This window comes from Megalops cyprinoides, chromosome 20 (assembly GCF_013368585.1).
Source record: "Megalops cyprinoides isolate fMegCyp1 chromosome 20, fMegCyp1.pri, whole genome shotgun sequence".
NCBI classification, from domain to species: Eukaryota; Metazoa; Chordata; class Actinopteri; order Elopiformes; family Megalopidae; genus Megalops; species Megalops cyprinoides.
In genome coordinates this window covers 12,577,920-12,590,988 of record NC_050602.1, presented here as the reverse complement: position 1 = coordinate 12,590,988, position 13,069 = coordinate 12,577,920, and the positions used below count along the sequence as shown (strand labels likewise).

Here is a 13,069-nt window from a genome sequence, read left to right as displayed (position 1 = left end):
TCATTTATGTACGAGTGGCCTCAAGTGCCCCCTAAATCCTAAGTCTATTTACTATGTTCCTCTCCCTGCCTCCTGCACTCTTGCCCTCACCTACCTAAACACAGTACTGTGAACAAGTAATTCACAGCAGCTTAGCTCCTCTTGGCCTCCCTAGATGGTATCCATGAAATAAGTTTAGGTTTTATTAACTTGTGTGTGCTTTAATTAGTAGCATATAGTACTATACAAATAAATCTACATTGAGGCGTGATGTCCAGACTTTTTTCCAACATTGAACGTCAACACGTCGTGACGCCCGTCAGCTGATAACCTTTCTTAGGAAGGAAGGGGAGGCAGACATCTTGAATTGAAAGGGAGGGTAGTGTATGATCAAGTGAACGGGAGAGCGCAAAAGGGATAAGGAATACCGCTACGCTGAATAGCCAGTGAAGGAAGATAGGTAAGCGCAATCGTCTCAGTCGTGATACTACAGAATTCTCCCCTTACGACATGATTGGTGGATCGGTCACGACAGAGTAATTCAGACGAACATTAATACAGGCTAGAGAGCTACCTAGTCAGCCAGCGGGCGAGTAGCTCGCTAGTAGATCATGCTAGCCTGTTAAGGCAGGCTAGCATGATCTGAAAAACATCAGCGAAGGTCAGGAGAGGCTGAGGATCTGTTGAGGTCAGTAAGTAATGCTTTGAGCGACTCGGGTGTATTTGGCTTTGCTATAAGATTACAAAACTGTTACATTAAAGACGTGCCAAGCTGTCTTACAAGTTAGCCACTTCATGAGACACACGATCGGTCTGCTGTAATGCTAACTAGCCACTAGCTAGCTAGCCTGTAACCATACCACGTCTACCAGGTGAATGGTCAGCTAGTCATTTAAGATATTTCAATTAAATGCACCTTTGCTCATTTTCCTCACCCTCTCATTGTCATCATTGTTAGAGTTGTGCTGCGTTGTCCAGTTGGGTGGGGAAAAAAGATGCTAGTGCCCTCAGCGATGATGCGTCGGCTTGGCTGTCCAGGGCGGCGGACTTTGTTTGCGTGCTAACTTAGACTGTTAGCTAGCTAGCAAGGCATCATCGAACGGGAGTGTCAGTTGGCTGATGCATGATGTGTAGTTAGCTAACATTAGCTTTACCAAAGTGAATTTCATTCATTCCGCTTAAAAAATATTGTTGTGTACTAACTCATATCCGTCAGGTGGCCATTGTAGCTAGGCAGTTAACGTCAGGCTACCCAGCTTGGTTTTGTTAGAACTGAAAACATTAGACTAGGTAGCTCGCAACAAGGAATTTCACATAATTCAATCAGCAAGCTCTTTTCTTCCTCTGAACATTTGCATTGTTTGTTAAGGTGGTAATTAATTCGTAAAACGTTACATGGATCAGCGTTATTTAGGTAATGCTTATTAGAAAATGGACATGGCCATTTCAAGCTAGTTAAGATCACAGCTACTTAACCTCCACCACACGCACAGAACTAGCTAGCCTCTGAGCACCCAGAGATCAGCAGCGACTGGTCCAAAACTCCCAAAATATATGGGGCAGCCCGATTGTGGTCTGAATACACTATTCGTGATGAATATTAGCATTACTGACAAGCTGTAGCTCTTGCAATGTGTATCTAGTTTCATTCGCGCATTCTAGTTGGCCTCCACCGCTGCTGAAGTAACCGCCCGATCGGCAAGCTAACCGCGCAATCAATGACCTTGGCTTTATTACGATTAATGGCTTCGGTCTAAGCATGGTTTTCACCGTGATTACCCTCCTAGTGCTCTGTTTTTAGATGTCAGACTGAGCACGGGGGGTAACGTTGTCCAGCAGCTAGCTACGTGTATTTGGTGTTGGTGCAGAAAGGCTTCTCTCTGTTTCCATGCCTGGGTAGCCGCAGCTCCACTTCATAGCAGTACCATGCGTGGAGCGTGGTGGGTGGAGGGGTGAAGCATTAACGTTATATCACCCCCCTCCCGTTTCCATGGCAGTCTACGATAGGACGTATGGAGCCGGGTATGAGAGCAACGCAGTCGCCCTGGTGTGTGTGTGTGTGATGCGGGTTGGGGTGGGGCAGTGTACGGGCAGCAAGCTGTCAGTCCGTCAGTGGTGAGGCAGCAGTAGTGATGATAAGAGTGGGGATGCCAAGCACCCGCTGCGCCGTCGTTATCTCTCCTTGTGAAGGTGGGACATGCTGTGTGTGTGTGTGTGTGTGTGTGTGTGTGTGTCGGCCTGACCCTAGTGTTCAGAGTCACTGTCTGCGTGCAGGAAATAAGTGCTGTCCCTCAGGGTGTCACATCGGTCATGGCAGCTCTCTCCTCTCTCTCTCCCCGCCTCTGTCCCTGTGTCTGTCTCCTCCAGCGTAGTAAACCTATTAAGGTGTATTTATGGAGGATGGACCAGCAGGATTAGTGTCTCACCTCAGGGTTGAAAAGGGACTTGCCTTTTGTCTTGGTCGTTTTTTTTTTAATTTCTTATGGGGCTTAGTAGGTTATTATGATTAACAAAATTCATGAATCATATTGCAGATTTCTGTTAAGGATGCAGCAGTTTGAGTCAGCAGCTTTTTTATGCACATACTAAAAAGTTATTTGTTCGCCTGTCTTTGCCTCCTGTGTTTATCCTTGTCTTTCAGTGTAAGGCACTGAGCTGTGTGTAACAGCATGTGTGGCAGCCGGAGTGGAGATGTTTTGTATGTTGGGTGCGCAGTTCATTTCCTTTCTGTTTCTGCCCTCCAGGTGTCTGGGTTGACCATGGCTAGTGATGACTGAAGCAGTGCCACCATGATCGGAGGACTGTTCATCTACAACCACAAGGGGGAGGTACTGATCTCCCGGGTGTACCGCGATGACATAGGGTGAGTAAAGGGGCAAGTGGGATGTGTTGGGGTGGTGCTAAGGGTGACTGTTGAGAGGTTGTGAGATAGTTGGCAGAGGTGTCTCCTCGTCTCTTGGCAGCCCTTTGTGTTCCAGATACTTGCATAGTATCTGGGGCTCTGTTGGAGCTCACAAGATCACAGTTAGCGCATATAAGGGGCGTGTTCACAAGAGCAATAGTAGCGGTGAAAGTACAACTGTGAGTGAGCCAAACTCTAGCTGTGGTGGTCACTGTTTCTGCTGTGGTTGCATAGCATGGACAGCACCTGGGGAAATGTTGCCCACAATCATGTTTCTTCTTCGTTTCACAAGCCCTATGGCTTACTGACCTGTCAGTACTTTTGTTTCTACAAACTGACCGTCTTCAACTCGGTCAATCCAAGAGCTCCATGACACACATTCAGCCAAGAAACCCATTCGTGTTCCATACGTGTTTGTGTGCTGTCCTGGTGAACTCCTTCATGTGCTTTTCCATTTGGAATGGTCTGTGAAAAAGAGCAGAAAGTTGCCTTGTTTTCTCAGGAGAGAAACAGCACCTAAGCCTTGCTTGTTTGTGTGTGTGTACACTGTGCGCGTGTGTGTTTTTGCCAGGTGAAGTCTCGTGTGTATTTCTATCTAATCCTCTCTCTCTCTCAATCTGCCGTTCCTCCCTCCTTCCTGCCCTCTCATTCTCCCCTTTCCTTTCCTGGTGCCATATGTCCATGTCCATCTGTCCATTGGCTGCTGTAGGAATAGGTAAGAGACGCACGGCAACTGGTTTCCCCGAAGCACGTCACCTGCGATGTGTCCTCTCCCTTCCTTCCCTCCCCCCTCCCTGAGCACTGCCTCACAGGGCCAGCAGGGGGCAGTCCGGCATGGGACCGTGGAGTGACCTGAACACAAACTGCCTGAAACCCCAATCCCCTCACCCCCACTCCCACCCCCTCCCTCCTCCTTCTAGACAGGTGATGGAAATGTTCCTGTCCCATTCCCTTGATTGACTAACATAAACAGGGGATTGAAAAAGCCACCACAAACAGAGTGGGCGGAGCTTTTGCTGGAGACAGGAAGTAGCATGCTTGTCTTGGGAAGAACATGGATTGATTCCAAAGTGATCTCTGAATAGCACTTCTGAGCGGAGCAGAAAGCAAGGCTGGCATCCCCTGCTCTCGAGAAATGCCATATTGGTCACTCATGCACAAGAAGAGTTTACACGAAGCAACAAGCTTTAAGGATTATTAAACTGTTCCAATTGTGTCAGTATAAAAACTGTTGACTTGAGTTTTACATTTTCAGAGCACTGCTAGAATTTCAAGCTGGCAGATGCTGAACCATCTGCAGCCTCAAAAAAAAGAAATAAGGACTTGTGTTTGTTAGTGAATGGTTTCTACTTTTAAAAATATTATTTTATTGACATTATTAGAGTTAATATAATATTCCATAGAATATTCAAAGACCAAGATACTGGATAGTTTTAGTTCTAGTGGAAGGGTGTGTACAGCATGTCAGGCTGAAGGAGACAGTGGTAATTATAGTCTATCTGCACTCTTCAGTCAGTGAGGCAGAAGAGATTAGCCTTCTGAGGCAGAGTGACATCCCTCCACCCATCCCAGGATGCACCTGGCATTAATCAGCCATATGTAGCTGCTACATCAGTTTGTAACTGAACTGTGAGTTGTTTTGGGATAATATGTGACAGCGAAAAGTAAGTGTATCTGTGTATGTATGTGAAGCTCTTTCTGTTTTCTCTCTTTCTTTCTCTGGTGTGTTTGTGAAGCTCAGTGCACACAGTGCTTTGGTATGAATCACCCCCAGTATGAGTGAGTCACTGCAACTGCAGCTGTGCCATCTCACTCTCTTTCCCTACCCTATTATCCCTGTTTTTTTCCCTCCCGTCTCTTCTGTCCTGTGTTCACATCTGTCTTCTCCTTTGTCCCCTGTGTTCACACCCTTTGCTGCCCTCCTTTCTCTGGGTTCATATCACTCAGTTGTTCCCCGTTCTGAGTTCACATCCCTGCCCTCTGTTCTGTGCATTCACGTACCTCTCCTCTCCATTCTCTGTCTGCGGTGTATGTGTGGGGGTGCCGAGGATGTTTAAACCGTGCGCTCATTCAAACCGCAGTTTTCCAGATTACGAAAACCTCCCTCCCTGATCTAATGTCGCTGACGCACTCAGACCAGCCTGTTAACGCGTGAGCGTGTAAATGCGGGGTGCTGTTAAACTGCTTGCTTTCGGGGTGAAACCGAAGCGGTCGACGTGCCGTTCTCTCATTTTGCAGTTTCCTGCAGATTCTGCATGTTCCAGAGCCCCACCCTTCTCCCCAGGAGTATCAGTGTAATAACGCTCTCCCTCTGTTTTTCCCTCCGTCTCTCTCCTCCTCCCTGTTTCACGCGCGTTTCTCTCTCCCTCCCCCCTGCAGACGCAACGCGGTGGACGCGTTCCGCGTGAACGTGATCCACGCCCGCCAGCAGGTGCGCTCGCCCGTCACCAACATCGCCCGCACCAGCTTCTTCCACGTCAAGCGCTCCAACATATGGCTGGCGGCCGTCACCAAGCAGAACGTCAACGCCGCCATGGTCTTCGAGTTCCTCTACAAGATGTGCGACGTCATGACGGCCTACTTCGGCAAGATCAGCGAGGAGAACATCAAGAACAACTTTGTGCTGATCTACGAGCTGCTGGATGGTAAAGTGACACCCCACACACACACACACACACACATACACATGCACCCTGCACCCTCCTGTCAGCACTAAACTAGTGACCAGTGTGCTTCTGCTCTCGTCTGTGCCACTTCCCTCCCTCTTTGGTCCCTCTGTCTTTCTTTTTTTCTTTATTTCCTCCGTCTCTCTCTCTCTCTCTGTGTTTCTGCTATACTGTGTGAAATGTGATATATCTCAATTTCGCTTGTTTGCTTTCACACACTGTATGTGGTGTAAAATTATTTCGCTGATGTTTTCTCAGTGTGTGTGTGTGTGTGTGTGTGTATATATAGACATGGGGGATAATGACGTGAAAACCTCAACAGGAAATAACTAACACACACACATTATATATAATATAATGTTTCACGTCATTATTCCCCATGTTTCACTCAAAGTAAAGAACATTTCTTTTCAGGAAGCAGACATTTTTGAAAAGGCTCTTCCATTTTTCGGACGTATAGATTTTTTTCTGCTTCTGTTTTGCAGTAGTTTTTTTAGGTTTTGATTTTTTTGACGTTTCGATGAGAAAATCACTGCCTAAAGAAAGTGCTGCAAACGGACTGTTCATCGCTGGCTGGCGAGCAAAGAGCAAGTTCAACTCTTCAGTAAACACATGTCTGCCTTTGCATTACCATGCCCCCTCTATTACATACATATCATACATCGAGACGTGCGTGTTCGTTGTTGAGTGTGGTGGGTAATGTGGACTTGTCGTTGGTGAACTGAGGGTTTATGGGGTTGAAACCTGGGGGATACTGTTATTGTACCTTTGAATGTGGTTTTTCCCCCTGAGTTGTGTGATATAATTTTCAGCTGTGCAAATGGGTAATGTGTGAAAGTATAAAAGCGATACAGCCCTCTGGGTGTGAATTTCTGCGAAACACGAATCCAACAGTGGATCAAAGGGATTGGTGCTGACCTCTTGTGGAAGGAGAGGGTAACTCACCCATGTGAAGAAGCAAAATGGATTTATAATGGTTTGTGTGGTTGTGCCACTCTTTGCACCACACCTGCAGAGATCCTGGATTTCGGATACCCTCAGAACTCTGAGACGGGGGCCCTGAAGACCTTCATCACCCAGCAGGGCATCAAGAGCCAGGTGAGGAAGAGGAGGGTGCTGACCTGCACTGCCTGTGCCTGTGTCACCTCAAGGCAACCTAATGAAGACGACTTGGATGTTCTCAAGTCAGGACAGAGTATAGTTGTCCTTAAAGGAATGATCAGAATGGTTCAACTGTAATAACTTGGCATGAAAATTAAAGTGCACTCACTGCTTATTGGCTAAGCTGACTCTTCGGCAAAAACCAGTGAGAGATTAGTGGAGGTTCAGAGGGGAAGGGTTAATGGGGTTGGTAGTCTGGGGATGGTGGATGGTGTCTGGGGATTTTAATGATGGGATTTGTTTAGTTTTTTCCTGCCACTGATGATCTGCAAGGGACAACAGTGGTGGTACAGCTGAGTATAGAGGCTGAATGTTTGGTTTGATTATGTTGTGTAAGTGTCTGATTATTTTGCATGTTTTTCCCCTCCCCCGGGTTGACCCTGGCTTGTGGACCATCCATCTCCAGCACCAGGTAAAGCAGTCTGTGACTTCTGCTAATCTTAATAAATTACGTTAAAGTGGGTTGACTGCAGTCTTGGTATTGTGGAGTTCAGTGACTATAGACGTGATTGAAAAAAATTAAACCTGCCTTTGCTTTTCCTCTCCCTCCCTCTTCCTCCTTCTGTCTCTCTTCCTCTCTCCATTTGTCTCTCTCTCTCGTCTTGCCTCCCATATTCTCTTCCTCCCTCACTGCTCCCCATCCCAGACTAAGGAGGAGCAGTCCCAGATCACCAGCCAGGTGACAGGACAGATCGGTTGGCGTCGCGAGGGCATCAAGTACCGCCGCAATGAGTTGTTCCTGGATGTACTGGAGAGCGTCAACCTGCTGATGTCTCCGCAAGGTAGTGCTGCCCCCTGCTGGTGGAGGACCCGTATTGCTTGTGTGTGTGTGTGTGGTGCCTAATAGTGGCAGCTGTGGCGTAAACCTAGCGCACATATTGCGGTTCTGGAACATTGAAGTCAGAGCTGATACACCACATGAGTTTAGAAAGCAGGGAATAAGGCTTAGCACCTCATTAGGGCTCGGTATCGACTCCAGAGCCAGACATGCCACCCTCTGGTCACTGATGCCACAGTAGCTATTTGCGGACAGTGTAAGTATACCCCCATCCTGCCTCAGTTTAATAAATTCCTCATCTTCCACATCTGTTTTCAGTTTGGCACTTCCACATTCTCTGTGTTATTTTTTTCTCATTCCATGGTTATTACTTTTTGCTGTGGTTCTACAAGGAGGGCAAACAGCTCGCATAAAGTCTGCCAGTGAGTGCCTGCTGTGTGACTTTCAATGCAAAAAAATGTGATGGTGGCATGCAGGTGTATCTAGGGATTGCATTTACCTTGCTTCGGTCGTCACGGAGAGACAAGAATAATGTACAGTTGATGATTCCAAAAAGAGGTTTGACTTAAGGGGGAAAAGCATTAAAAAGACTTCTTGATATACACAGCGCTCATTAATCATCACTAGTAGTATCTGACACTGCGTGATCTAAGGTGTGAAGCGAATGTAAATGTACATTTACATTTACATTTATTTATTCAGCAGACACTAAAAAGAAATTCAGCATCTATGCACAGTTTTACCAAGAAACATGATAGATACATAGAAGAGCATTAGGAAGGCTAAATTTGGACTAAAATCTGACAGCAGTACCCCTCTCTCCCTCCTCCCCAGGTCAGGTGCTGAGCGCCCATGTCTCCGGCCGGGTCGTGATGAAAAGCTACCTGAGCGGGATGCCCGAGTGCAAGTTCGGCATGAATGACAAGATTGTCATTGACAAGCAGGGAAAGGGCGGAGCCGCTGAAGATGCCGGGAAGAGGTGAGGGGGAGGGGAGCATGTAACATAAAAGGCATTTCAAGTTCGTTCTCATAACGCGGTGTTTGCACAAGCCCGTGGCTGTTGTCTCATGATTGTCAAAGAATATATTCTGAGTCAACCTTCGATATTCCTCCTCCAGTAATTTTGATTAGTCGTTTGCCGAATGTTTGGATCAAAGTTATGGAGGTTCTGATTTGGCCCATTGCAGAAGTTTGGTGTGTGTGTGCACGCTTCCATTGATCATTCACAGAAGAGAATCTGGTTTATGTATTTCCATAGGCATCGTTCTCACACCACTCCACAGTTTTACATTTTGCGTGTCTGTTTTAATTTGCAGAGAGCTAAGAGTGTTTTGCTTTTACTTTGCCTGTGTTAGGTATTTGACTTTTATTTATTTGTAACTTAGGTTTTAACATGATTGTTATTTTTATGTGTATTGTGAAGTATTCAAGTGATTTTCATTTTGCCTGTGTGGAGTATTAAGATGGCTATTGCTTTCAGTTCTTAAGTGGTGCTGTGCTTTTTTTTTTCCTTTTTTCTTTGTCTCTCCCCCTGTATGTGCTGGACCTCAGTGATTTGGGGGGAAGGTAGTGTACTTTACCTCTTTCACCTGGTCCCACGTCCACGTGTACTGAGTCTGTCCCCATAGTCCCTCCCATAGTCCTTCTGTGTGGGTTCTGGGGATAGAGTGGTCTGCAGCCACACTGCAGTCAGGCTGAGCTTAGTGGCAGACACTGCGTGCGTGCGTGCGTACATGCCCGTGTGTGTGTGTGTGTGTGTGTGTGTGTGGATGGATATGGGTTGTTTGTATTGTCAGTCAGGTATGTCCTCTCTTACCTGAGTTCACCTGGAATTCATCAGAACCATGATCACTCCCTCTGTGTTTCCTGTTCATATAGATGTGAATCCAGTGCTGTAGCAGGTCACAATCTTATAGTGTGGCAGCAGTGCAGAAGTTTTGCATTTTGTGTGTGTGTGTGTGTGTGTAAGAGAGATGGTCCTTCAGGCCAGTGTCTCATCTGTCTCCATCTCTCCTCTTTCCCTCCTCACCCCATCACCCCCTCCCTGTCCTCTGCTCTGCGGCGCCCCCAGCAGCGGGAAGCAGTCCATAGCGATCGATGACTGCACCTTTCACCAGTGTGTCCGTCTCAGCAAGTTCGACTCGGAGAGGAGCATCAGTTTCATCCCCCCGGACGGAGAGTACGAGCTCATGAGGTCTGTGACGCCTGTGCGCGTCCGTGTCCCAAATCTGTGTACCACCTCGGTGATATATGTTTGGAAAAAAAGAGTTTGATTAAAGGCGCAGTATGTGTGCCATTGAGGTTGTTTTACATTACATTTATATTACATTACTGGCATTTAGCAGACGCTCTTATCCAGGTTACAGTTTCTTACATGTTACCCATTTATGTAGCTGGATATTTACTGAGCAATTGTGGGTTAAGTACCTTGCCCAAGGGTACAACAGCAACGCCCCAGCAGGGAATCAAACTGGCAGGCTTTCAGTTATGAGTCCCGCTCCTCCCCGCTATGCTACACTGCCACAATCTGCTGTTGTACTGAAACACAGGGAGCACTGCCAGAGCTCTGACCCCCTCCCCCTCTCCCTGCAGGTACCGCACCACTAAGGACATCATCCTTCCCTTCCGGGTCATTCCGCTGGTCAGGGAGGTCGGCCGCACCAAGCTGGAGGTCAAAGTGGTCATCAAGTCCAACTTCAAACCCTCGCTGCTGGCACAGAAGATTGAGGTGAGGGATCGGGGCTCGGAAAAGGCGGTGCAGTGACGTACACGTACCCTCTACAACACGGTGTCACAACGGTACCTTTCCTCTCTCCTCTTTGTATCCAGGTGCGCATCCCCACGCCTCTTAACACTAGCGGGGTGCAGGTGATCTGCATGAAGGGTAAAGCCAAGTACAAGGCCAGCGAGAACGCCATTGTGTGGAAGTGAGTCCTCACGCCACCTGCTCTCTTTATCACCTTAATCTCTGCACCATCTCAAACCATCTGCTTTACTCATCATTGTTTCCCTCCTCTACCCCAAACCCTTCAGCCTAGCATCGCAATGTGTTGGATTCTGTGATCTAGTGATCACGCGACTGATGTACGGTAGTACGGTAGTGTGTGCAGTTGGCTTTCCTCAGTTTCTTGGCTGTTTGGTCAGGTTAGCACAAGTTAACTTGTGGTAGGGCTTGAATGGTGTTATGCTCACAGTCACTAGACTGGGAGTTTGGTTGGCCTGGTCTGACGCTGTTGCTCAGTCAACTAATGGATACGCTTCTGTGCTTTTTGTGCTGGAAGGTCTGCTAAATGAATGTTATGTAGCCTCTCCCTCCACCATCCCAAACCATGAGCTCTCCTCCTCAGTTTGTCTCTCCTCTGTCAACATCTCTCTCTGCCCTTCCTCCTGTTCAGCTGATGTGGGTTCATGTTACTGCGTGTCCATGCTTGTAGGATTAAGCGGATGGCTGGGATGAAGGAGTCTCAGATCAGTGCCGAGATTGAGCTGCTTCCCACCAACGACAAGAAGAAGTGGGCTCGCCCCCCCATCTCTATGAACTTCGAGGTCAGTGTCAGTGAAACAAAACGAGGATCCCAACCGCAGAACAGAGAGAAAGAACAAGCCCAGAACAAATTCTCTCTCCGTCTCTGTCACAGGTGCCCTTCGCTCCCTCGGGTCTCAAGGTGCGCTACCTGAAGGTCTTTGAGCCGAAGCTGAACTACAGTGACCATGATGTCATCAAATGGGTGCGCTACATCGGGCGGAGCGGCATCTACGAGACGCGGTGTTAACAGACCCCCGAATCTTGCGTCCTCTCTTTTTGCTCCACCCACCCCTTTCCCATTACTTTCCCCATTACCCCTCCATCCATTTCTCCCCCTTTCTTTCCCTCCCTCTTTCCTTCTCTCCTCAAGGGCCAGGAGACAGTCTAAAAATGGGAAAACAAACACAAAAATAATTAAAATGCAAAAAAAAAGTTAAATATCTAAATTGGTCCTGTGGAGGAAGAGTGGAAGTGAAGAGTGTAACGCCTGATGTACCATCTGAAAAACTCACTCCTTGCAGAGTGTTCACTGGACAGACCTCCCTCGGGCACACCTCAGTTTTGTGGTCCTGTGTTCATTTTTAACTTGCTTTTTTTTTTTTTTGGCCAGTCAGTATTAACTCCTCCTGCACTTCATCACTCTCTCTCAGTCTTACATTACGGCACCCTATCTCCTCCATAAGGCTTCCCTACTCTCGCCTCTCTTACACTATAGCTCCGCCCTTTTCCTCACTGTGCAATTGTATTGGCTTGTATAGATTAGGCAGCAGCCCGGTATGCAAATTCTGCTTTTTCATTGGTTTTCCCCTCCTTCACCTCTCATGTGTCAGTAAGGGGCTGCAGTGGGATAATTCCCCCTCCATATCTACGCGTTCCCCTGTACTGACCCTCATCCTTCTCTCTCATCTCCGTTCCTTTCCCTCCCGCCCTGACCCGCTCCTTATCATTGGTATTGCGTTTTCGATGGCAAAGCTGACGGTTTTCTTAGGCCGTTTTATTTTTTTAACCCCCCCCCTCCGTGTCAGGGCTTCAGCTTTCAATCTTGTGACCAAATAGCTTGAAATGTAAAGGACAGGTAAATGCAGTGATGAAGAGAAGTCTCTGTGAGAGCGGGGTGTCAGTGAGAGTGGCACGGGGGCAGTGTGTGCCCTCTGTGGCCTGGGGGTGTGGAGAGTGGGCGGCGGGGCGGGTTAAAAGGGTGGCAACAGGACGATACGAGGCCCACTTCGGAAGAGCCGTGCCCTATTCTGAAGCAGTTGGCACATAACCTCGCAAGCACATTTGACCTTTAACCCAGACAGAGGTTCTTCCATGTTGCTGCTGTATGTGTGTAAATACAGCCCAGGTGTCTGGTTCAGATTGGCGCACCTTTGTTTCAAAAACAAACATTCCCTGATGTGTAGGTGTGCCTGGCCAGCGTGCCCCCCCCCCCCCATCTCTCCACGTCCAATCATGGCTCAGAGGCGCACAGAGGAGCAGGTCCTGGGTCAGGCTCACTTGCGGTTGTGATCGCATGGTTCATTCATCTCAAACACTAAAGTCCGTCCTGTGTGGTATTCCCCCCCGCCGCCACTCCCTGCCCCGCCGTGGCAGAACGCACTGCCTGGCGCTCGGGTGGCGAGGTCCCTCGCTGGAGACTTGCTTCCTAGAGTTTGGCTGCCTTGGCTTCAGTGTTCGATCTCAATATGGCAACTCTGTGTTTGTCCAGTTACTACTAATAAAAATCACATTACAAAGCCACTGGCGTCTCTGTCCTTGAGCACAAGTGTCTGTGTCAATGTGTGAACAGAGGGTTGTGGGTTCTAAGTATGTTATTTGCAGTGAAAGCATGGAGCAGTATTAATGTTCTGGTCATTCAATCCACTGCATACTAGCCAGACTTGGGAGGTACAAGCCTGAATCAGCTGAACCAGTGCCTCGCATTCAACTTGAATGGATACACTTACGTTCTATTGTGCTGGAAGTCGCTCTGGATAAGAGTGCCTGGTAAATGAATGTTATGCACTGTAAACATGGTAGAACAGCCTTAGCATTGGCCCACCACCCTTACCACATTA

General features: G+C 47.8%; 1 protein-coding gene across 4 annotated transcripts; it reads left to right on the top strand.

Moving 5' to 3' along the window:
* The first annotated feature begins 328 nt into the window (after window positions 1–328).
* LOC118795728 (AP-2 complex subunit mu-A) lies at window positions 329–12,746 on the top strand. Of its 4 annotated transcripts, none has more exons than XM_036554426.1 (13): window positions 329–439; window positions 2,724–2,842; window positions 5,261–5,526; window positions 6,563–6,645; window positions 7,115–7,120; window positions 7,355–7,490; window positions 8,321–8,465; window positions 9,038–9,052; window positions 9,561–9,680; window positions 10,079–10,214; window positions 10,316–10,413; window positions 10,921–11,032; window positions 11,125–12,746. In XM_036554426.1, the coding sequence occupies exons 2-13, from the start codon at window positions 2,769–2,771 to the stop codon at window positions 11,257–11,259; spliced, it is 1,326 nt and encodes a 441-aa protein (XP_036410319.1). In that variant the 5' UTR covers window positions 329–439; window positions 2,724–2,768; the 3' UTR covers window positions 11,260–12,746. The 4 variants fall into 4 exon arrangements, with proteins under 4 accessions (XP_036410319.1, XP_036410318.1, XP_036410321.1 ...); XM_036554425.1 differs by having other exon boundaries at window positions 9,558–9,680; XM_036554428.1 differs by lacking the exon at window positions 9,038–9,052.
* Window positions 12,747–13,069: the final 323 nt, after the last annotated feature.

Bases quoted from the DNA above. Each gene is read 5' to 3' on its own strand.
- LOC118795728 (XM_036554425.1), top strand. From the start codon at position 2,769: ATGATCGGAGGACTGTTCATCTACAACCACAAGGGGGAGGTACTGATC. The intron at 9,681-10,078 runs GTCTGTGACGCC...CTCTCCCTGCAG, and splicing joins GGAGAGTACGAGCTCATGAG to GTACCGCACCACTAAGGACA. The intron at 11,033-11,124 runs GTCAGTGTCAGT...TCTCTGTCACAG, and splicing joins CCATCTCTATGAACTTCGAG to GTGCCCTTCGCTCCCTCGGG.